This window comes from Somniosus microcephalus, chromosome 19, assembly GCF_052327205.1.
Source record: "Somniosus microcephalus isolate GS21.2 chromosome 19, FLI_Smic_1.0, whole genome shotgun sequence".
Lineage (NCBI taxonomy): Eukaryota > Metazoa > Chordata > Chondrichthyes > Squaliformes > Somniosidae > Somniosus > Somniosus microcephalus.
Genome location: NC_141005.1, coordinates 67,209,771 through 67,232,589, shown reverse-complemented (window position 1 = coordinate 67,232,589; position 22,819 = coordinate 67,209,771). Strand labels below are relative to the sequence as shown.

At 46.0% G+C, this 22,819-nt stretch overlaps 1 protein-coding gene across 1 annotated transcript in view; it reads right to left on the bottom strand.

Moving 5' to 3' along the window:
- Positions 1–949: 949 nt before the first annotated feature.
- LOC147104586 (asialoglycoprotein receptor 1-like) overlaps positions 950–22,819 on the bottom strand; it is a 39,457-nt gene continuing 17,587 nt past the window's right edge. The window contains exons 7-9 of the mRNA XM_085962192.1: positions 10,881–10,938; positions 2,983–3,116; positions 950–1,175 (exon numbers count right to left, since the gene is read on the bottom strand). Of these exons, the coding sequence (XP_085818318.1) occupies positions 1,007–1,175; positions 2,983–3,116; positions 10,881–10,938 (361 nt within the window). The 3' untranslated portion in view covers positions 950–1,006. The remainder of the gene's footprint in view (positions 1,176–2,982; positions 3,117–10,880; positions 10,939–22,819) is intronic.

Here is a 22,819-nt window from a genome sequence, read left to right as displayed (position 1 = left end):
CGCTGCAAAAGGAGCTGGAGCCGCGTCTGTGGGGGATGGGCATCTTGTGGCGGTGCAGCACTGCTGGGTTACTGTGAAAATCTTATCTGCTTCGGCAGCAAGCTCTGCACAGTCTGTAACCTCAGACATGGCTGCTCCGGCAGTTGGCAGAGGAATAGCTCTCGGAAGAGGAAGCATTCCGGTTCGGCACCCAAGAGCGTGAGCATTTGGCTCATGAGCTCGGACGGTTTGGAGTCCCCGAGGCCGGGCATAGCGAGGAGCCGGCAAGTGCGTTCTGATTTCGAGAGGCCGAAGACTTGTAGCAACCGCGCCTTTAACGTATTATACTTGCGGTCAGTAGGCGGACTACCGAGAAAGCTGACGATCCACGAGGCAGTGGCACTGTCAAGGGTGGAGACCACGTAGTAATAACGGGTCTGATCCGCGACGATGTTCCGGATGGCGAACTGGGCTTCAGCCTGGTTGAACCATGCGGCTGGTTGTTGCTCCCAGAACTGTGGCAGTTTCAGAGTCACGGCGTTCGTATCCATGCTGAAGATCTTCCGCGAAAACCGTTCACGAAAGTCGGGGTCACCAATGTAGGAACGCGGGTTCCTAGCTAAAAGACTGAGTTCGACTCAGGCAAGCAAACAAAATGAACTTTAATGAAACAAACAGGTTTTAATAAGAAACTGCAGGATAACATCGAATGTAGGTCTGCTCTCTTCAGAGGCTCCACGAAGACTGCCTAGGGCGGTCCCAGGCTGACGTCATGACGTCATCACGTTCTTCCCACCAGTGGGGGATCACGTGATGAACGGCGTGACGTTATCACGTTTTAACCGCGCTGTTAAAGTAACCATGCTCTGTACAGTTAAACAGCATAAATACAGATACAGACTCAGGCTGTAGCTAACATGTTGTTAAAGGAATTATATACAAATGATCTGAGTCCTTTGGTGGCTCCGCCACAGTGGATGTAATATAAATGGACTTTGAGAAGATCTTTAATAAGGGAAAGAAATGGTTACTTTATTATAATCACACCGATCAATAACATTTTGCAGATGGGCATTTTTTCACAAATATATTTATGATTGGCACCACAATGATCGTCACTCCACAGACCGTTGGCGATAAGATGAGCACAACCTTTGCCATTTGTGTAATCATTTGGTTGAACTGGTTTCCAGAACCTAATCACAAAAACAAAATACATATATGGACCATAGGTATAATCTACCAATTGGATGCAGGCGTGTTAAAAATGAATAGATAGGGGTGAATTGGTTAGCATGAGAATGTTACTAAAATACTGCTTAAAGAATTTTGCCTACTGTGTAGAATGTTCATGGAGGTTCTCCCGATTTCCCACCGTAACTTCATGCCACCAAATATTCAGGGTTGTTGGTGTGCAGGGAGCCCCGGTTTCGAACACAGTGCAATCATCAGCAAACATCTCCACTTCAGACCTTAAGATGGAGGGAAGGTCATTGATGAAGCAGCTGAAGATAGTTGGACTAGGGCACTGCCCTGAGGAACTCTTGCAGCGATGTCATGGGGCTGAGATGATTGGCCTCCAACAACCACAACCATCTTCCTTTGTGCTAGGTATGGCTCCAGCCAATGGAGAGTTTTCCCCTGATTCCCATTGACTTCAATTTTACTGGGGCTCCTTGATGCCACACTCGGTCAAATGCTGCCCTGAGGGCAGTTACTCTCACCTCATCTTTGGATTTCAGCTCTTTTGTCCATGCTGTAATGAGGTCTGGAACTGATTGAAAGCACCGTTGACGACACCTTCCATCACTTTGCTGATGATTGAGACTAGACTGATTGGGTGGTAATTGCCCGAATTGGATTTGTCCTGCTTTTTGTGGACAAGTCATACCTGGGTAATTTTCCACATTGTTGGGTAGATGCCAGTGTTGTAGATGTAATGGTACAGCTTGGCTGGAGGTGTAGCTAATTCTGGAGCACAAGTCTTCAACACAACAGCCCGGACTTTTTTCGGTAACCATAGCCTTTGCTGTATCCAGTGCGTTCAGCCGTTTCTTGATATCACAGGAGTGAATTGAATTGGCTGAAGACTGGCTTCTGTGAAGTTGGGGACCTCAGGAGGAGGCTGAGATGGCTCATCCAATTGTCACTTCTGGCTGAAGATGGCTGTGAATGCTTCAGCCTTGTCTTTTGCACTCACATGCTGTGCTCCACCATGATTGAGGATGGTGATGTTCATGGATCCTCCTCCTCCTGTTAATTGTTTAATTGTCCACCACTATTCACGACTGGATGTGATGTGACTGCAGAGCTTTTATCTGATCTGTTGGATCTGGTATTGCTTAGCTCTCTATAGCATGCTGCTTCTGCTGTTTAGCATGTATGTTGTCCTGTGTTGTAGCTTCATCAGATTGGCTTCATACTTAGCTACACCTGGTGCTGCTCCTGGCATGCTCTTCCACACTCCTCAATGAACCAGGGTTGGTTTCCTGATTTTATGGTAATGGTAGAGTGAGTGATATGCTGGGCCATGAGGTTACAGATTGTGGTAGAATACAATTCAGCGCCTCGTTTTAAGCTGCTAGATCTGTTCTGCATCTATCCCATTTAGCACAGTGGTAGTGCCACACAACACGATGGAGGGTGTCCTCAGTGTGAAGACGGGACTTTGTCTCCACAAGGATTGTGTGGTGGTCACTCCTACTAATGCTGTCATGGACAGATGTATCTATGACAGGTAGATTGGTGAGAATGAGGTCCAGTAGGTTTTTCCCTCATGTTGATTTTCTCACCACCTGCCACAGGCCCAGCCAGGCAGCTATGCCCTTCAGGACTCGGCCAACTTGGTCAGTAATGGTGCTACCAAGCCACTCTTGGTGATGGACATTGAAGTCCCTCAGGCAGAGTACGTTCTGTGCCCTTGCTACCCTCAGTACTTCTTCCAAGTGGTGTTCAACATGGAGTAGTACTGATTCAACAGCTGAACAGAATGAATTTACTTACTTTGAGGTGCTCGAATAACTTGTACCATTGCCGCAACCCCACACGCCTTCATTGATCAAGTCAGTGAGTCCAATCCAATAAAACTGTGAATCTGCTCGCTTAGCAAGGAAATCCTGTGATGTAATTGAATGTAACTTAATGTACACCAAGTACAAGAATACCCAATAAAGGTTGACAATAAACAAAGGGGCAGAAATTCGTTTTCGGCGGAAGCACAAAATGGGCGGTATAGCATCGGCTGCACAGTATACACCGTGTCTGATATTCAGTCCATTGACTTGCATTGACTAAGTACTTAATTTCAATAAAAGTCATTGTATATACTGATAACCCAAATGTAGGAATGCCTTATGTGCTGTTGTCAATATATCAAAAAGTCGATTGTTTCAGCCAGAGGTTAAAAGGGTTCTCAGTACTTCCTTTGCTTGTGTCCATTTTTCTCCCTTTCTTACTTAAAGACCTGACTTTTTCTGCGGCTCACAGTTCCACCAGTAGGACTTCAGCACTTGACAACAACAACAACAACTTGTATTTATATAGCACCTTTAACATAGTAAAACGTCCCAAGGCGCTTCACAGGAGTATTATAAGACAAAAAATGACACTGAGCCTTATATGGAGAAATTAGGGCAGATGACCAAAAGCTTGGTCAAAGAGTTAGGTTTCAAGGAATGTCTTAAAGGAGGAAAGAGAGGTAGAGAGGCAGAGTTGTTTAGGCAGGGAATTCCAGAGCTTAGGGCCTAGGCAACAGAAGGTACAGCCACCAATAGTTGAGCGATTATAATCAGGGATGCTCAAGAGGGCAGAATTAGAGGAGCGCAGATATCTTGGGGGGCTGTGGGGCTGGAGGAGATTACAGAGATATGGGTGGCGAGGCCATGGAGGGATTTGAAAACAAGGATGAGAATTTTGAAATATAAGAACATAAGAAATAGGAGCAGGAGTAGGCCATTTGCCCCCTTGAGCCTGCTCCACCATTCAATAAGATTATGGCTGAGCTTTTACCTCAACTCCACTTTCCTGCACTATCCCCATATCCCTTGATTCCCTTAATATCCAAAAATCTATCGTTTTCTGTCTTGAATATGCTCAATGACTAAGCCTCCACAACCCTCTGCGGCAGAGAATTCCAAAGATTCACCACCCTCTGAGTGAAGAAATTTTGCCTCATCTCAGTCCTAAATGGCCGACTCCTTTTTCTGAGGCTGTGACCCTTGGTTCTAGACTCCCCAGCCATGGGAAGCATCCTCCCAACATCTACCCTGTCTAGCCTTGTAAGAATTTTGTATGTTTCAATGAGATCACCTCTCATTCTTCTAAACTCCAGAGTATTTCGGCCTAGTTTACTCAATCTCTCCTCATAGGACAATCCCCCCATCCAGGAATCAGTCTGGTGAACCTTCATTGCACTCCATCTATCGCAAGCATATCCTTCCTTAGGTAAGGAGACCAAAACTGTACACAATACTCCAGGTGTGGTCTCACCAGGGCCCTATATAATTGCAGTAAGATGTCTTTACTCTTATACTCAAATCCTCTTGTAATAAAGGGCAACATACCATTTGCTTTCCTAATTGCTTGCTGTGTCTGCATGTTAACTTTCAGTGAGTTATGTACAAGGACACCCAGGTACCTCTGAACACCAACATTTCCCAATCTCTCACAATTTTAAAAATACTCTGCTTTACTATTTTTCCTACCAAAGTGGATAACTTCACATTTCTTCACATTATATTCCATTTGCCATGTTCTTGCCCACTCACTTAGCCTGTCTATATCCCCATGAAGCCTCCTTGCATCCTCCTCACAACTTACATTCCCACTCAGCTTTGCAACATCAGCAAACTTGGATATATTACATTTGGTCCCCTCATCCAAATCATTGATATAGTTTGTGAATAGCTGAGGCCCAAGCACGGATCATTGAGGTACCCCATTAGTTACAGCCTGCCAACCTGAGAATGACCCGTTTATTCCTACTCTCTGTTTTCGGTCCATTAACCAATCCTCAATCCATGCATGTATATTACCCCCAATCCCATGAGCCCTAATTTTGTTTAATAACCTTATGTGTGGCACCTTATCGAATGCCTTCAGAAAATCCAAATACTCCACATCCACTGGTTCCCCCTTATCTATTTTGCTAGTTACAACCTCAAAAACCTTCAAAAGATTTGTCAAACATGATTTACCTTTCATAAATCCGCGTTGACTCTGCCCAATCCTATTATTATTTTCTAAGTACCCTGTTATCACATCCTTAATAATAGATTCTAGCATTTTCCTTACTACTGATGTCAGGCTAACTGTTCTGTAGTTCTTTGTTTTCTCTCTGCGTCCTTTCTTATATAGTGGGGTTACATTTGCTGCCTTCCAATCCGTGGGAACTGTTCTAGAATCTATGGAATTTTGGAAAGGAGCAGAGAGCGGCGGCACAGTGAGTACATAAACTCACTCTCGCGGGCTTTCTTTCAGAGGCTTACCAATCTCACAGACCAGCGGCAGTGTTCTGGAGCCACGTCACAATTCAAAAAGTGACGCGGGCAAGAGGAAGCAACTGATTGGGTGAGTATGGCCAGGTGAGTATTATACTACTCTATAGTTTGACAGTTAAGTTTAATAGTTTATAAAATTTAGACAGTCTTAATTTTTGTGGTTATAGTTTCTAAGGTCTCTGTTGTGTATCGGGGAGTGCTAGTAACCAAGGGCCCTTGAGTAAATCATTTAATTGTAGTGCAATTAGTGGTATTGATTTGATTTAATTTAATTAAAGTTAATTAAAGGGTAAGTCATGGCAGGACAGCTCAGCACCGTGGCATGCTCCTCCTGCGCTATGTGGGAAATCAGGGACACTTCCTGTGTCCCTGACAACCATGTGTGCGGGAAGTGTATCCAGCTGCAGCTAATGACAGACCACATTGCAGCATTGGAGCTTCGAATGGATACATACTGGAGCATTCGTGATGCTGAGGACGTCGTGGATAGCACGTTTAGGGAGTTGGTCACACCGCAGGTAAAAGCTGCACAGGCAGGAAGGGAATGGGTGACCACCAGGCAGAGTAGTAGGTGCAGGCAGGTAGTGCAGGGGTCCCCTGTGGCCATCCCCCTCTCAAACAGATATACCACTTTAGATATTGTTGAGGGAGATGGCTTATCGGGGAAAGGCAGCAGCAGCCAACTTCCTGGCACCATGGGTGGTCCTGCTGATCAGGACGGGAGGAAAAAGAGTGGGAGAGCTATAGTGATAGGGGAATCTATTGTAAGGGGAATAGATAGGTGTTTCTGCGGCCGCAAATGAGACTCCAGGATGGTATGTTGCCTCCCTGGTGCAAGGGTCAAGGATGTCTCGGGGTGGCTGCAGGGCATTCTGGAGGGAGAGGGTGAACAAACAGGTGTCGTGGTGCATATAGGTACCAACGATATAGGTAAAAAACAGGATGAGGTCCTAAAAGATGAACATAGGGAGTTAGGAGGTAAATTAAAAAATAGGACCTCAAAGGTAGTAATCTCAGGAGTGCTACCAGTGCTACCTGCTAGTCAGAGTAGAAATAGAAGGATATTTCAGATAAATACATGGCTAGAGGAAAGGTGCAAGGGGGAGGGATTCAAATTCCTGGGACATTGGAACCATTCTGGGGGAGGTGGGACCAGTACAAATTGGATGGTTTGCACCTGGGCGGGACCGGAACTGATGTCCTAGGGGGAGTGTTTGCTAGTGCTGTTGGGGAGGGTTTAAACTGAAATGGCAGGGGGTTGGGAACCTGTGCAGGGAGACAGAGGAAAAGGAAGCAAGGATAGAAACAAAAGACAGCAAGGAGAAAAGCAACAGTGGAAGGCAGGGAAATCAAGGGTGTAAATCGAACAGGGCTAGTGTTAAAAAAACAAGCCTGAAGGCTTTGGGCTAGAAATTCAGTGGGCTTTGCGCCCAGTTACCGCCCAAACAGGGTTTCTGCGCCAGTGTAAGAGGGTGCGCTGATATTCAGCGCTGCGGTAATGGCGGCGGTAGCCGGTAGCGCTGCGCCGACACCGATGACATCATCGGTGTGCACAGTGCCCCGGTTCCGCCCCGCTTCCAGCCCAAACCCCATATTTAGTTGCGGCCGCCTCTTCTGCAGCGGCCGCAAACAGCGATTGAAAAACGGGGCCGTACTGCTGCGCTACTGGGGCGCTTTAAGGTGGAGGTGCGGCCGGCCGCTTTTTCGGCGGCCGCCTGCCCGCACCTCCTTCCCCGGCCTCCTCCACCCCCCCCTGCGGCATTGCCGGCTGCTTTCCGCGAGCCCGGCACTTCTCCGTGGTGCCGGGCTCATTTGCCGGCACAATCCAGCGGTGATCTCGCTGTTGCAGGCACCTCCCCCTTAATAGAAGGAGGAGGCCTGCAGTACCACAGCCTGCCGCTCCGCAGCGGGTGGCGCAGCGGGGCCTACAGCGCAGAAATTCAGTTTCAGCGCCCCAAGCGGGGGCGGGCACACCCTGGAATAGCGCCCGGTTCCGACTTGGGGCGCAAAAGCCGAATATCTGACGGGCGCACCTGGCTCCGCGCGCAGCGCTAACTTTTGGGCGTTAGCCTGCTGGCGGGCCTTAACTGAATTTCTAGGCCTTTGTGTCTTAATGCAAGGAGCATTCGTAATAAGGTGGATGAATTAGCTGTGCAAATAGATGTAAACGGATATGATGTAATTGGAATTACGGAGACATGGCTCCAGGGTGACCAAGGCTGGGAATTCAACATCCAGGGGTATTCAATATTCAGGAAGGACAGGCAAAAAGGAAAAGGAGGTGGGGTAACATTGCTGGTTAAAGAGGAGATTAACACAATAGTAAGGAAGGATATTAGCTCTGATGATGTGGAATCTGTATGTGTAGAGCTGAGAAATACCATGTGGCAGAAAACGTTAGTGGGAGTTGTATACAGACCCCCAAACAGTAATGCGGAGGTTGGGGATGGCATTAAACAGGAAATTAGGACATGTGCAATAAGGGCACAGCAGTTATCAAGGGTGACTTTAATCTACATATAGATTGGGCTAACCAAATTAGTAACAATACCGTGGAGAAGGAATTCCTAGAGTGTATACGGGATGGTTTCTTGGAGCAATATGTTGAGGAACCAACTAGAGATCAGGCAATCTTAGACTGGGTATTATGTAATGAGAAAGGATTAATTAGCAATGTTGTTGTGCGAGGCTCCTTGGGGAGGAGCGATCATAATATGATAGAATTCTTCATTAAGATGGAGAGTGAAATAGTTGACTCAGAGACTGGGGTCCTGAATTTAAATAAAGGAAACTATGATGGTATGAGGCGTGAGTTGGCTAGGATGGATTGGGGAATGTTACTTAAAGTGTTGACCATGGATAGGCAATGGAAAACATTTAAAGATCGCATGGATGAACTACAGAATTTGTTCATCCCTGTTTGGCATAAAAATGAAACAAAAAAGGTGACTCAACCATGCCTAACAAGGGAAATTAGGGATAGCATAAGATCCAAGGAGAGGACATATAAATTTGCCAGAAAAAGCAGCAAACCTGAGGATTGGGGCAGTTTAGGATTCAGCAAAGGAGGACAAAGGGATTAATTAAGAGGGGGCAAATAGAATATGAGAGTAAGCTTTCAGGGAACATAAAAACTGACTGTAAAAGCTTCTAAAGATATGTGAAGAGAAAAAGATTGGTGAAGTCAAGCATAGGTCCCTTGCAGTCAGAAGCAGGGTAATTTATAATGGGGAACAAAGAAATGGCTGACCAATTAAATGCTTACTTTGGTTCTATCTTCACAAAGGAGGACACAAATAACCTTCCAGAGATGTCGCGAACATAGGGTGTAATGAGAGGGAGGAATTGAATGAAATCAGTATTTGTAGGGAAATGGTGTTAGGGAAATTGACGGGATTGAAGGCCGATAAATCCCCAGGGCCTGATAATCTACATCCTAGGGTACTTAAGGAAATGGCCCTAGAAATAGTAGATGCATTGCTGGTCATCTTCCAAAATTCTATAGACTCTGGAATAGTTCCCATGGATTGGAGGGTAGCTAATATAACCCCACTATTTAAAAAAGGTGGTAGAGAGAACACAAGGAATTATAGACTGGTAAGCCTGACATCGGTAGTGGGGAAAATGCTGGAGCCCATTATAAAAGATGTAATAGCAGAGCACTTGGAAAACAGTGACAGGATCGGACAAAGTCAACATGGATTTACAAAAGGTAAATCATGCTTGACTAATCTACTGGAACTTTTTGAGGATGTAACTGGTAGAATAGATAAGGGAGAACCAGTGGATGTGGTGTATTTGGACTTTCAGAAGGCTTTCGATAAGGTCCCGCATAAGAGATTGGTGTGCAAAGATAAAGCACATGAGATTGGGGGTAAGGTACTGACTTGGATAGAGAACTGGTTGGCAGACAGGAAGCAAAGAGTTGGAATAAATGGCTCTTTTTCTGAGTGGCAGGCAGTGACTAGTGGGGTACCGCAGGGGTCGGTGCTATGACCCCAGCTATTCACAATATATATAAATGATCTAGACGAAGGAACTAGATGTAATATCTCCAAGTTTGCAGACGACACAAAGCTGGGTGGGCGTGTGTGCTGTGAGGAGGATGCAGAGAAGCTCCAGTATGATTTGGACAGGTTGGGTGATTGGGCAGGTGCATGGCAGTTACAATATAATGTGGATAAATGCGAGGTTAGCCACTTTGGTGGAAAAAACAGGAAGGCAAATTATTATCTGAATGGCAATAGGTTGGGAAAAGGGGAAGTGCAACGAGACCTGGGTGGCCTTGTGCACCAGTCACTGAAGGTAAGCATGCAGGTGCAGCATGCGGTTAAGAAGGCAAATGGTATGTTGGCCTTCATAGCGAGAGGATTCGAGTACAGGAGCAAGGACGTCTTGCTGCAGTTTTACAGGGCCTTGATGAGACCACACCTTGAGTATTGTGTGCAGTTTTGGTCACCTTATCTGAGGAAGGATGTTCTTGCCATGGAGGGAGTGCAGCGAAGATTCACGAGACTGATACCTGGGATGGCAGGAATGACGTATGAAGAGAGATTGGGTCGATTAGGCTTATATTCGCTAGAGTTTAGAAGAATGAGAGGGGATCTCATTGAAACTTATAAAATTCTAACAGGTTTAGACAGACTAGATGCAGGAAGGCTGTTCCCGATGGCGGGGGAGTGCAGAACCAGGGGTCACAGTCTAAGGATATGGGGTAAGCCATTTAGGACTGCACTGAGGAGGAATTTCTTCACCCAGAGAGTGGTGAACCTGTGGAATTCTTTACCACAGTAGGCAGGTGAGGCCAACTTATTAAATATATTCAAGAAGGATTTAGATATATTTCTTAAGACTAAAGGGACCAAGGGATATGGGGAGAAAGCAGGGACAGGGTACTGAACTTGGATGATCAGCCATGATCTCATTAAATGGCGGAACAGGCTCGAGGGGCCAAATGGCCTACTCCTGCTCCTATGTTCTATGTTTCTATGTAAATTGACAACCAATGCATCCACTATCTCTATAGCTACATCTTTCAAAACCATAGGGTGTAAGCCATCAGATCCAGGGGATTTATCGGCTTTCATTCTCATTATTTCTCCAGTGCATTTTTTTTACTAATACTAATTAATTTTAGTTCCTCATTCTCGCTAGACCCTTGGTTCTCCACTATTCCTGGGAAGTTTTTTGCATCTTCTTCCGTGAAGTCAGACACAAAGTATTTGTTTAATTTTTCTGCGTTGCTTAACCGAGTGCCAATGTAAGTCAGTGAGCACAGGGGTGATGGGTGAATGGGACTTGGTGCGAGTTAGGACACGGGCAGCCAGGTTTTGGATGATCTCAAGTTTACTTCTCAGCAGGAGGCCATATCCGCTGAGGGTCTTTAGGGAGCAATTCTCTTACCTCAACTTCAGCAAGGACCAAAGCTTGAGATGTTTTCGCTTCACAAAAGAGTTGACAACTGCAACCTCAAAGTAGAGCAAGGACAGCATTGCCTGTGGCAGTCACGGTGGCTGTGGCTCTTAACTTTTATGGGTCTGGCTGCTGGAGATATAAGCAATATCTCACATTTTACAGTACACTGCTGATTAAGGGCGTTCACTGAGTCTCTCTATACACAGAGCGACAGCTTCATCTCAGTCACTCTTGCCAGAGACAAACATGTGGAGCGAGCACAACGGTTTGCATGGATTGCAGGTTACCCCATGGTGCAAGGTGCCATTGACTTCATGCACATTGCCTTGCAATACATCATGTGACTTGGCCATGTTCATGAATCAAAAGGGATTCCACTCGCTCAATGTGCAACCACAAGCAGCTCACCATGCAGGTGAATGCTCGTTATCCTGGCAGTAATTATGATTCCTTCATTCTGCAGCAGTCTTCTATGCCACCTATACTTGACTCAGCATGGCAAATCAAAGACAGGCTACTGGGCGATAAGGGTAATCCACTCATGACATGGCTCATGTCTCTCGTGCAGAACTCACACACGCGTGCACAGCAGGCCTACAATGAGAGTCATGCTGCCACAAGGAATATTATAGAGCACACCATCGATGTCCTCAAGTAACGCTTCCGCTGCCTGGAGTATGCTGGAGAAGCCCTGGAGTACTCAGCTGAGTGGGTATTAAGATTTGTAGTAGTATGCTGCACGCTACATAGCCTGACAATTATGAGGGAACAGCCCTTGCCACTACTTATCAGGTGATAAGCTGAGGAGCAAGATCCTGAGGATGAGGAGCTGGGGAAGGAAGTGAAGGAGGAGGAAATGCAACTGGAAGTGGAGGAACAGGAACAGAAAGGGAGGATACAACGTTGACAGCCCCTTTCTACCTGGGTTCTACGTGATCAAATAATTCATGAGCAACACCAGTAACCTTCCCATTCACCAATCGTCCCACACTCCTTACCTTTCCTCCATCACTGACCATCACATCATCCTCTTTACAACACAAGAATAAAAGCCACCTGAAAATGCACATTCCAATCCAATTTTATAAATTCAATCATGACATAATGCAAAAAAATCAACTAGTCACCCTTGTGCATTCCATTAGTGCCCATCTTCCTCGTGCCTTTATCTTTCCTAATGCTCCTACGAGGTGCTTCCCTAATGACTGCAGCATGGGTGCTGGAAGGCTGCTGACCTCTAATTGAAGTGACTGCAGATGGCCGTGGAGGGCGACCTCGAGCACCTTTGGGCCTAGAAGGCCCGGCTTCAGACTGCACCAGCGTGGCTTGGGCTGCAGAATTCTGGGCTGGTTGGCTGAATGGCAACCATGAGAGCAGGAATGCTATCATCCTGAGAGAGGAAATCATGTTCGTGCTCCATGGAGCCACTCTCACTTTCCCGTGATGGCGCACTCGCAATCCTACTGATCTGTTGCAGAATAGATTGAAGGACTGCTGTGTCACCTGGAAGCCCCTTTGAACAGTGGTATCTGGAGCCAGGATGGCAGCTGTTTGAGCTTGCACTGCAGCACTCAGACCTTTGATGGAAGCTGTTTGTGCTGCACTGGAAGCGGTTTTTCTTGCAATGGAAGCTGTGACATCAGCCATAAGATGTTGTTTCATGGTGGGTTCCACAGGTGTGCTGATGGGGGTGACCACCTGTTCCATGTTGGAAAGGATGGGCTCCAACCTGTACGCAGAGCCCTGTGCCTGGTTGGTGCTGGTCTCTTCCATGCTCCTTGGCATTGAGTGCAGGCTTTCTGGCAGACTTTCCAGTGCACCAAGCATTAGGTTATGTACACCCATCAGCCTTCATTTCTAGCCTGGCCCATCAAAGTCTTCATCTGAGCCCACTGTAGCCGAACTAGTATGCAACCTTGCCTTTGGGCGAGCTGGCCCTTACACTATCCTTCCCCCCAACCCTGGCTCCTGTGCACTCGTGCCCAGTGTCTCACCATATGTAGGACCCTCCTCTGCCCTAGCCTCTAAAATATGCACAGTGTCAGTCTCTGAGCTGCAAGTGTAAAATCGAGTGATGGCGTCTCATATTCACTGTCTTTTTCCTCTTCCTTCACTGACTGTGAAGGATCTAGGTATTGAGTATCTGAAATGATAAAGGGACAAGGGGTGAGTTGTGTTGAGGGGATAGGAGAAACTAAAAAGTGCGTGCTTACACCATCTGTAGCTTCTAAGCCAGAAGAGATTCGGGATGAGGGAGAAGTGGGATGAGAAAAGAAGGATTAGTTATGCAGATACCCTCAACAAATTGTTTCAGCCCTGCTGGTGGCCATGCCCTCAGTGATGCCCCTTCCCATGATGAGCAGCACTGTCTCCTCCATGGAGTTTAAAACAGGCGTGCTTGTCCACTTCCAGTTTTTTGCTGCTGCCTCCTGTTATGCACCTCCTTCTCCTGCAATAAAGAGGGAAATGTGTCATTGAGTGCAATATGTTTGGGTGCTGTGGCTGTCATGGTTGAATAGATGCCAGTGTGTGCGAGCTGTGAGTTGTGGGTGTGAGGCTTGCAACAGTGCTAAGTATGTGAGGGTATGTTAAAGCATATGAATTTTAGGGTTGAGAACTAATTGATAGAGATTGTTGGTAGGTGGGTGATGGGAATGTAGTGAATTGAGCAGTGGATGAGGCTAGTGTTGCAGTTGGTAGGATGTGACATTTGAAGATGAACTCACTGACCTTGACAACTCATGTCAGATCGTTAAACTTCTTGCACTGCATCCCTGTTCTTGGAGCAACACTCCTGGCATTGATCTGCACAAAGGCCTGCTTTTACCAACATAAGGGTTAAAATAAATGTTAAATTAAAATTTTAAAAATGATTAAAACATACAAAAACATTTAAAATTAGTTCATGTAAATTTTGGCCAGGAATAAAATGTTTTTATTATTTTTCAAAAATGTACACTTTTATTTTAAATGCTTAATCAAAGGAACTTTTAATTAATTTTAAACATGGAAATATTTATTTTTATTGGAATTGTGTTTTATTATAGGGATTCTTTTCATAAATGGAATTCACATAAGCTTATGAGGAATCTCCCTTTCTAATTGGTTGACTTGGCTTACGTCATCCCAGGGATGCGTTAGAATCGCCTGTGTCCCTGAGATCCTGGGCCTTTATATACACAGGCTTATGAAATTGGACATTGACAGAAACCCGCCGATGTCCTCAGGTTTATGGCCACTGAAAATGGGCGCAGCGGCTACCGGGGAAAAAATTGCACTGGGGCCTGGGATTTGTAGTGAAGCACTAACTTAAAGTGTAACACCCTCCTGGTGGCATTGGATCAGGCATCCGACCCAAAGTTCCCATCCAGGAGTGGCGTTGCAGCTTCTTACAGCCTCTGGGAGTGAGGTTGTGGAGTTCGCAATGAATTGTGGGCAAGTAAAAGGGCTATGAATTAAAGGTAATGCGTTCAGAATTAATAAAAAATTAAAATCAGGTGAAAAAATGCATTTTTCAACCCTTACTGCCTTTCAAAATAATATAAGCATTAAAAAATAAGTTCCAAATAGCAGTCTTCTATAAGAGCAAGAGATGAATTTTCCTGCAACAAGCAAGATCCTGTAAATTGCATCTCGCTGAGAAAGTATAGGCCGTATAGTGAATGTCATGAATCTTATCATGACTCATGAAGTAACACTGGGCGGCCAGCTGGTGGCACCGTCCAAGGAGTATAAATACTCGGGAGTGGGCCCAGCTTGCTCAGGATGTTTCTGTAACCAGGAACTAGTGATGTAACTAGAAATCTCATGGTTTTGAAACAGTTGATTAAAGCCTTGTTTTATACTCAAACCAAGTGCTCAGTAGTCTGTTTACATCAGTGAAGGTAGTGGTACTAAATGGAGCGAGGTTTTGTGAGAACTTTTCACTCTTCCATCAACCTTTCCACACATGTTCGCTAGTTGGTTTACACGTCAGAAACCACAGTACCAATCACATGAGCTGGTCAGTGCAAAATGCTTGCAATCCTTAAAGAACAAAGACAATATCCCGCAGCTAATTTGTTTGAGATTTTAATTAATTTGTCCTCGCAGTACCATTGTTAACACATCGTTTTGCACCGCATCTTAAACTGCCAGAGAGGCGCAATCAGGGCACTAAATAAATACAATAGAAAAATACTGCAGATGCTGGAAATCTGAAATAACAACAGAAAACGCTGGAAAAACTCAGCAGGCCAGGCAACATCCGTGGAGAGAGAAACAGAGTTAATGCTTCAGGTCGAAGACCCTTCATCAGAACTGGAAAAAAGCAGGAAATGAAACAGATTAAAAAGCAGGTTTTAGGGGCTGGGAAATGGGGGAGGGGATGAAAGAACAAAAGGGAAGGTCTGTGATAGGATGGGGGGGGCAGGAGAAGTAAAGAGACATTAGGAGATATTCAAGGCGAGACAAGATGGTAATGGGGCAGGTTAAGAAACAAAAGATGGCTCTAGATGAGGTGTGAATGCGCTGGCAGAATGAAAGACAGCTGCCATGTGGGAGAGGAAAAAAAGGCACGAAACGAAAGTGTGGATAAAAAATATATCTTCTTCTTAGGCAGTCCCTCGGAACCGAGGATGACTTGCTTCCACATTAAAAATGAGTTTGCAGGTGACTGAAGAGTCGAATGCGGGACCTACAGTCTCTGTCACAGGTGGGGCAGATGGTGGCTGAAGGGGCGGGTGGGTGGGGTGCTTGGGTTGACATGCGCTCCTTGCACTGCCTGCGCTTGGCTTCCGCTTGCTCCCGGTGAAGAGACTTCACAGAATCACAGAATCACAGAATCTACAGTGCAGATAGAGGCCATTTCGGCCCATCGAGCCTGCACCGACACATATCCCACCCTATCCCCGTAACCCCACGTATTTAATCCCCTAACACTAAGGGTCAATTTATCATAGCCAAATCAACCTAACCTGCACATCTTTGGACTGTGGGAGGAAACCGGAGCACCCGGAGGAAACCCACGCAGACACGGGGAGAATGTGCAAACTCCACACAGACAGTTGCCCGAGGCCAGATTTGAACCCGGGTCCCTGGCGCTGTGAGGCAACAGTGCTAACCACTATGCCACCGTGCCCCCCACTTGAGGTGTTCGGCGCCTTATATAAATAGGGGCCGAGGTTATGATCTGAAATTCTTGAACTCAATATTGAGTCCAGAAGGCTGTAAAATGCCTAATTGAAAGATGAGGTGCTGTTCCTTGAGCTTACGCTGAGCTTCCGTGGAACAATGCAAGAGGCCGAGGACGGTGAGATCTGAGTGGGAATGGAGCGGCGAATTGAAATGACAGGAGACCGGAAACTCTGGGTCCCCCTTACGGACTGAACGGAGGTGTTCCGCAAAGCGGTCACCCAATCTGCGTTTGGTCTCCCCAATGTAGAGGAGACCACATCGTGAGCAGCGAATACAGTATACTAGATCGCTAAATAAATACGAGGCCTAAATAATTGCAGAATTTTGGGCATAAGTGATTATGACTCATCAGTACAACGCGCCCAAATCTCCCTCATCTCTTACGACCATTTATTGATCCTACTGGCAGAACGCCTCTGCCCATAATAATGGCGCGTCTCTAAGTGACAGATGCGAGTGTCTTGCCATTCCCTTTGATCAGAGGATCTTTGCAAATTGCGACCAGATTTTCAGCTTCACAGGCAACAGTAGTCACCTGAAGCAGGCACAAATCAGCCCCTCCAGGAACCATTGAGGATATTCTCACCTTTTGTTACCACAGAAAGCCATTTTTACACTCGATTGTAGAAATAAAAAATGGATCTTTTGCTTTCTCTAACCCCTGCTTTATATTATAATGGAGGAAGAAGAAGAAGACCACAGATAGGCGGCGGGGAGAGTGAAGTACCACAAGCGGAGACAACCCCCCACACGCAAGCGCCTCGCCCAGAGACTGTATAGGCCTCGACTCACATTCCAGGAGATGACTGGGGTGCTGACTGTGTGACGGCTGCACTTTACAAAGGAGGCCATCGGTTGACTCTGTGACTTGCTCTGAGATGACTTAAAGCACCGGTCCGCAGACAGCAGAACCATCAATCTAGAAAGGAAGGTGACCACGCCACTCAACTGTTACGCAGTTTAAGTCATCTCAGATCCTTCTAGTCATTCATGGGAAACCGTGCAGGATTAGTGCATTTGGCAGGTAACTGATGCCTTGTTCTGTAAGGCTGGGGAGTTCACTCAATTTGGAATGTCTCCAGTGGAGCAAAGGCTGAGGGCTCAATGTTTCTACAGGATATCTGCCTTCTCCAGAAGACACAAAGAGCACACCAAAAAATAGCGGGAAACCAAGCGGCCAATGAGAGTGAGGAACTTAAAGTCATTAATATCAGTAGAGAATAATTACTTGCAAAACGAATGGGACTAAAAGCCGACAAATCCCCTGGACCGGATGGCCTGCATCCTAGGGTTCTAAAAGAGGTGGCTGCAGAGATTGTGGATGCATTGCTTGTGATCTTCCCAAATTCCCTAGATTCTAGAACCGTGCCAGCGGATTGGAAAGTAGCAAATATAACTATTCAAGAAAGGAGGGAGAGAGAAAACGGAATTACCGGTTATTTAGCCTGACATCGGTTGTCAGGAACATGCTGGAATCCATTATTAAGGAAGTGGTAACAGGGCAATTCAAAAATCATAATATGATTAGGCAGAGACAACATGGTTTTATAAAGGGGAAATCATGTTTAACAAATTTATTAGAGATTTTGGAGGATGTAACTATCAGGATAGATAAACCCTGATCAGGAACCAGTGGATGTAGTATATTTGGATTGTCAAAAGTCATTCGATAAGGTGCTACATAAAACATTGTTATGCCATGGGGTTGGGGATAATATTAGCATGGAAGGGGATTGGTTAACAGACAGAAAACAGAGAGTAGGGATAAACGGGTCATTTTCAGGTTGGCAGGCTGTAACTAGTGGGGTGCTGCAAGGATCACGGCTTGGGCCTCAGCTATTTACAATATATATTAATGACTTGGATGAAAGGAACGAGTGTAATGTATCCAAGTTTGCTGATGATACAAAGCTAGGTGGGAAAGTAAGCTGTGAGGAGGACACAAAGAGCCTGCAAATGAATATAGACAGGTTGAGTGAGATTTTTTAAATTTGCTCCTGGAATTTGGTGTCACTGGCAAGGCCAGCATTTATTGCCCATCTCTAATTGCCCTTGAGAAGGTGGTGGTGAGCCGCCTTCTTGAACTGCTGCAGTCTGTGAGGTGATGGCACTCCCACAGCTCTGTTAGGGAGGGAGTTCCAGGATTTTGGCCCAGGGACAATGAAGGAACACCAATATCTTTCCAAGTCAGGATGGTGTCTGACTTGGAGGGGAACTTGGAGGTGATGCTGTTCCCATATGCCTGCTGCCCTTGTCCGTCTAGGCGGAAGAGGTCGCGGGTTTGGGAGGTGCTGCCGAAGAAGCCTTGGCGAGTTGCTGCAGTGCATCTTGTAGCTGGTGCACACTGCAGCCACAGTACGCTGATGGTGGAGGGTGTGAATGTTTATGGTGGTGGATGGGGTGCCAATCAAGTGGGCTGCTTTGTCTTGGATGGCGTCGAGCTTCTTGAGTGTTGTTGGAGCTGCACTCATCCAGGCAAGTGGCGAGTATTCCATCACACTCCTGACTTGTGCCTTGTAGATGGTAGAAAGCCTTTGGGGAATCAGGAGGTGAGACACTCACCACAGAATAACTAGCCTCTGACCTGCTCTTGTCGCCACAGTATTTATGTGGCTGGTCCAGTTAAGTTTCTGATCAATGGTGATGTCAAGGATATTGATGGTGGGGGATTTGTTGATGGTATTATCGTTGAATGTCAAGGGGCAGTGGTTAGAAGCTCGCTTTTTTTTGGAGATAATCATTGCCTGGCACTTGTGTGCTGCGAATGTAATGTGCCACTTATCAGCCCAAGCCTTAATGTCATCCAGGTCTTGCTGCATGTGGGCATGGACTGCTTCATTATCTGAGGAGTTGCGAATGGCACTGAACACTGTGCAGTCATCAGCGCACATTCCCACTTCTGACCTTATGTCTTCTTTCCATTATTTCATCACATTTAGGTCTCCCATTTCTAACGCACAGATGTTCCTACTGTTTTGCTCACACAGCCTAACATTTCTCAACATAAGAATTAGATGCTCTCCAATATTGTTTGAGAACTACCACCGTGGAAAAGTTTCACAAAACAAACTGTGTTCTGGGATTTATGTGGCCCTGATTTCAAGAAAAACAAATTCAAATTGGTTTTAGCCTGAAATATCCATGGAAACACCACCTAGTGGTGGCATGGGGGATTTGAGGACAATGTGTAGTAATCCAATTTTAAATAATGCATTTCTCCGTGTCAGTTCTTCCAGCTAAATGCCACTGACTGTTCGAATTATAGAATGTGCAGAGACCAACCTATCTATGTGATGGTGTCTTTTGATGTAATATCTATTTCCGTTAGAGTGCTTATTCCTGTGTGTTGGTTGTTGCGCTCACTCTTTCAGAAACCTCCCTTTGTAGGACATGAGCTATCCTCTTATGGGCCTTTCTGCCCTCAGTCCTCAACTGTCCCCTTTTCCTTCTAGCACTTCCTCCATAGGGATATTGAAACATAGGAGGTGGAGAAGAAGAGGACATTAGGTGGCGAATTTCAGAACAGGCGGCTTACTTGGCTGAAGGCATGGCCGCCAATCGGTGAGTGAGGGAGGGATGGTGCATACACAATACGCCAGAAGCAGAGGAATGAAGAGTTCAGGTGGGTGAGATGGTAGCGCCGGAGCAGGTTACAGAGATGGGGAGAGACGAAGCCATGAAGGATTTAAATACAAGGATGAGAATTTTAAATACAAGGCATTAGGAGACTTGGAGCCAATGTATGCCAGCAAGGACAGATGCAGCAGAGTTTTGGATGAGCTGAAGTTTGTAGAGGGTGGAAGCCAGCCAAGAGAGCACTGGAATAGTTGAGAATGGAAGTGCCAATGGCATGGATGAGGGTTTCTGTGGCAGATGGGTGAGATGGGGCAGAGGTAGATGCTGTTAAGGAGGTAACAGTTTGCAGCATTCATATTGGAGTGAATTTACAGTTGAAAGCTCAGCTCAATGACAAATAAGTCATAGAGGCTATGAACAGTCTGGTTCTGCCTGAGACAGTGGGCAGATGAGCATGCCAGTGCCATAGCTGCTGGAGGAGGGCTGGCCATTAGGCCTTTGAGGTCCCTTTGCCCATAATGTGAGGTGCACATGCAAGGATGAGGAGGACACTGGAAAGGGTGCTCACCCTGACCAACCGAGTGAGGTCGTTAAACTTCTTCCGGCATTGGTCAGCAGTCCTGGGGATATCGCTGTTGGCTGTGACCCTCTGGGCGATTTCCCTCCAGGCTCTCCTGTACAGCCTCTTGGGAGCCTTCTTGCCACTGTCCGGGCACAAGATATCTCTTCTCTTCTCCAAACCCCTAAGCATCACCTTCAAATCATGGGCAGAGAAGCGCTGCACTCGCTCACGGGCCCTCTGCATCGTTGCTGGCGCTATTTCTCTCCAGCAGCAGTGTTTAGGCCTAGCTGGAGGGCTGCAGTATCCAGGGCGTGGCAGCAGACCAAGTCGACCCTTCCCCCTTTAAGAGCTGGCCGGCGTCAGGGTGTCTGCTGTCAATCAAAACATGACCGCACCTGCGCTGCGCCCGGCCTCGGCGGTATCACTCTGCACCGCCGGCTTAGCGCCTAAAGAGAGGGGTGCAACGCCAGTTTTAGCGCTCGCCCAAACTCCTTGGCCAAAGCTACTGAATATCAGCGAAGTGGCCTCCACTTTCCGGCGGGCGCAAACTTTAGCGCCCGCCCGACTTTACCGCCCCAAAAGTGGCTATACTGAATTTCTAGGCCTAGGACCCTTAAAAGATAACATTAGGAAATACATACAAACATTGGATAATCAATTGAAGGAGATCAAACAAGAAGTTAAAGAACAACAAGACATAAGAGATAAAAATACACAAAAGTAAGGGGCCCTCGGAGCCCCTACCCAAGGTGGGCGAGCAGGTATTTGTTAAAATATTGCCAGAGAGATCGGGATTCTCACCTAGATGGACCGGACCAGAGATACGTGTGTATGTATAGATATGAGGGGAAAGGGTAGAGGAAACATTGAACTCAATTAAAATGATAAAGCAATAACCCATCTGATCTTAAATCCCACAGAAACTATGGAATAAACACCGGAGATAAACTAACCTCTGGTGACAACCAGGCTTCTGCTTAATTTACAGGGAAACTTCAGCATGAAGGTGGGTTTACTATTGAGACATGAAATAAGCGAAGGGACATCCCACATTACATGACAAGTACACGATGAAGAAGCACCATGTTTTAATGGAACAATCACATTCAGAGTCTCATCCACGGCTCCCAATACACAGAAAGAAGAGACAAGCGAACCGAGGATGCTACAATGTCCAGATATGAAACCTGGACCTATGAATGGACTAGTATTATTTACCAAGGGAGAACAATTGTATAGTAACGTGAGACACAAAATTATACCAGTACTAATGAACTTAACCATGTTACAATGGCCAGGATATTGTGAAAGGTTTACTAAAACTAGAGAATTGTATGCATATATGATAAAAAATGTAATTAACCAAGCTGCTGATGTGACAGGGGCTACTAATTTTAGGGGACATGCTGCATTCCACCAAAGGATTAAGAGGAGCTTAGGAACCGATATACTCACGGGAATAAACACGGGGACATCATTCATTAATGCCCTAGATATACAAGGAGTCCAAAGTAGTATGGAACGACTACAAAGGGTAATACAACAGATTTTAGAGAAGGAAACTGGTTTGGTTCGACAAGGATCAGAGTTGGGAGGACATACGATAAAGGAATTACTCAAGGGAATCAAGGTTATACAGGACCATGCTAGCATTATCAACAAACTAAACCATAGAGATGAGGAACAGGCAAAAGACGGGATAGGGAGAGGCTAGTGTCATGCTTATGGCCAATGGATCACCGGACAGTTAAAACACAATCTGGCACAGATACAGTGAGGTGAGGTACCAGACTGGATTAACAGCACACAGCTCTATGGCCTGAGCCATTATCCAGGCCTTCTGAGTGCTTGCACCCTCAAAGGGATGACCAGAGTATATCCAGTGATACAAAAATGTAAAGCAGAAGTGACAGCATGGGGCAGGAGGCACAGCAATGTCTATACATGTGGTTTAATTTGGGCAAGGGCCAAGTACCAAAAGGGGGGATTGCAGTGGGGAAAGAGTTAACCTGACATCGCTGGCAGTTTCACTGAATGGTGTAAGGGAGACCATCTTTTTCTAAGTTGCTGAATTGGCAGTGGAGATAACATAGCCGGACATGGAACCATAAGAGGCCTAAGAGGATGTAAGTTCTGTTCTGGTGGGAAAGTAAAACAATGAAAGAGGCATAGAGAGGCAGGAAAGGAGGACAATGAACCAGAAGTACAATGTTGATGAGACCCCATTTGGCATAAACAGAGGTCATAGGTGCAACAACAGCTTGACATATACTTTTCCGATAATAAAGGCAGTACATTAATGTAACGCAGCATAGGCAGCCAATCAGTGAAGACACATGCGGGCCAAGGTCCAATCAGGTGGCAGGAATGAATTTTGACATGTGTGTTGTAATGTATAAAAATGTAATGTGTGCTGTATCAATCTGGAAAGGTCTGGCTAAGACAGAGCAGACTGTTTCCCCACCGGTGCAAAAAAGACAACTTGACTATCGATCTAAAACCTTATGTCGAGTGTTGGTTTAAAATACTCCACAACACGTAACATTTGCAAACTTGGAAATTATGCTCTATATACTCAAGTCTAGGACATTAATATATATAGAAAAGAGCAGTG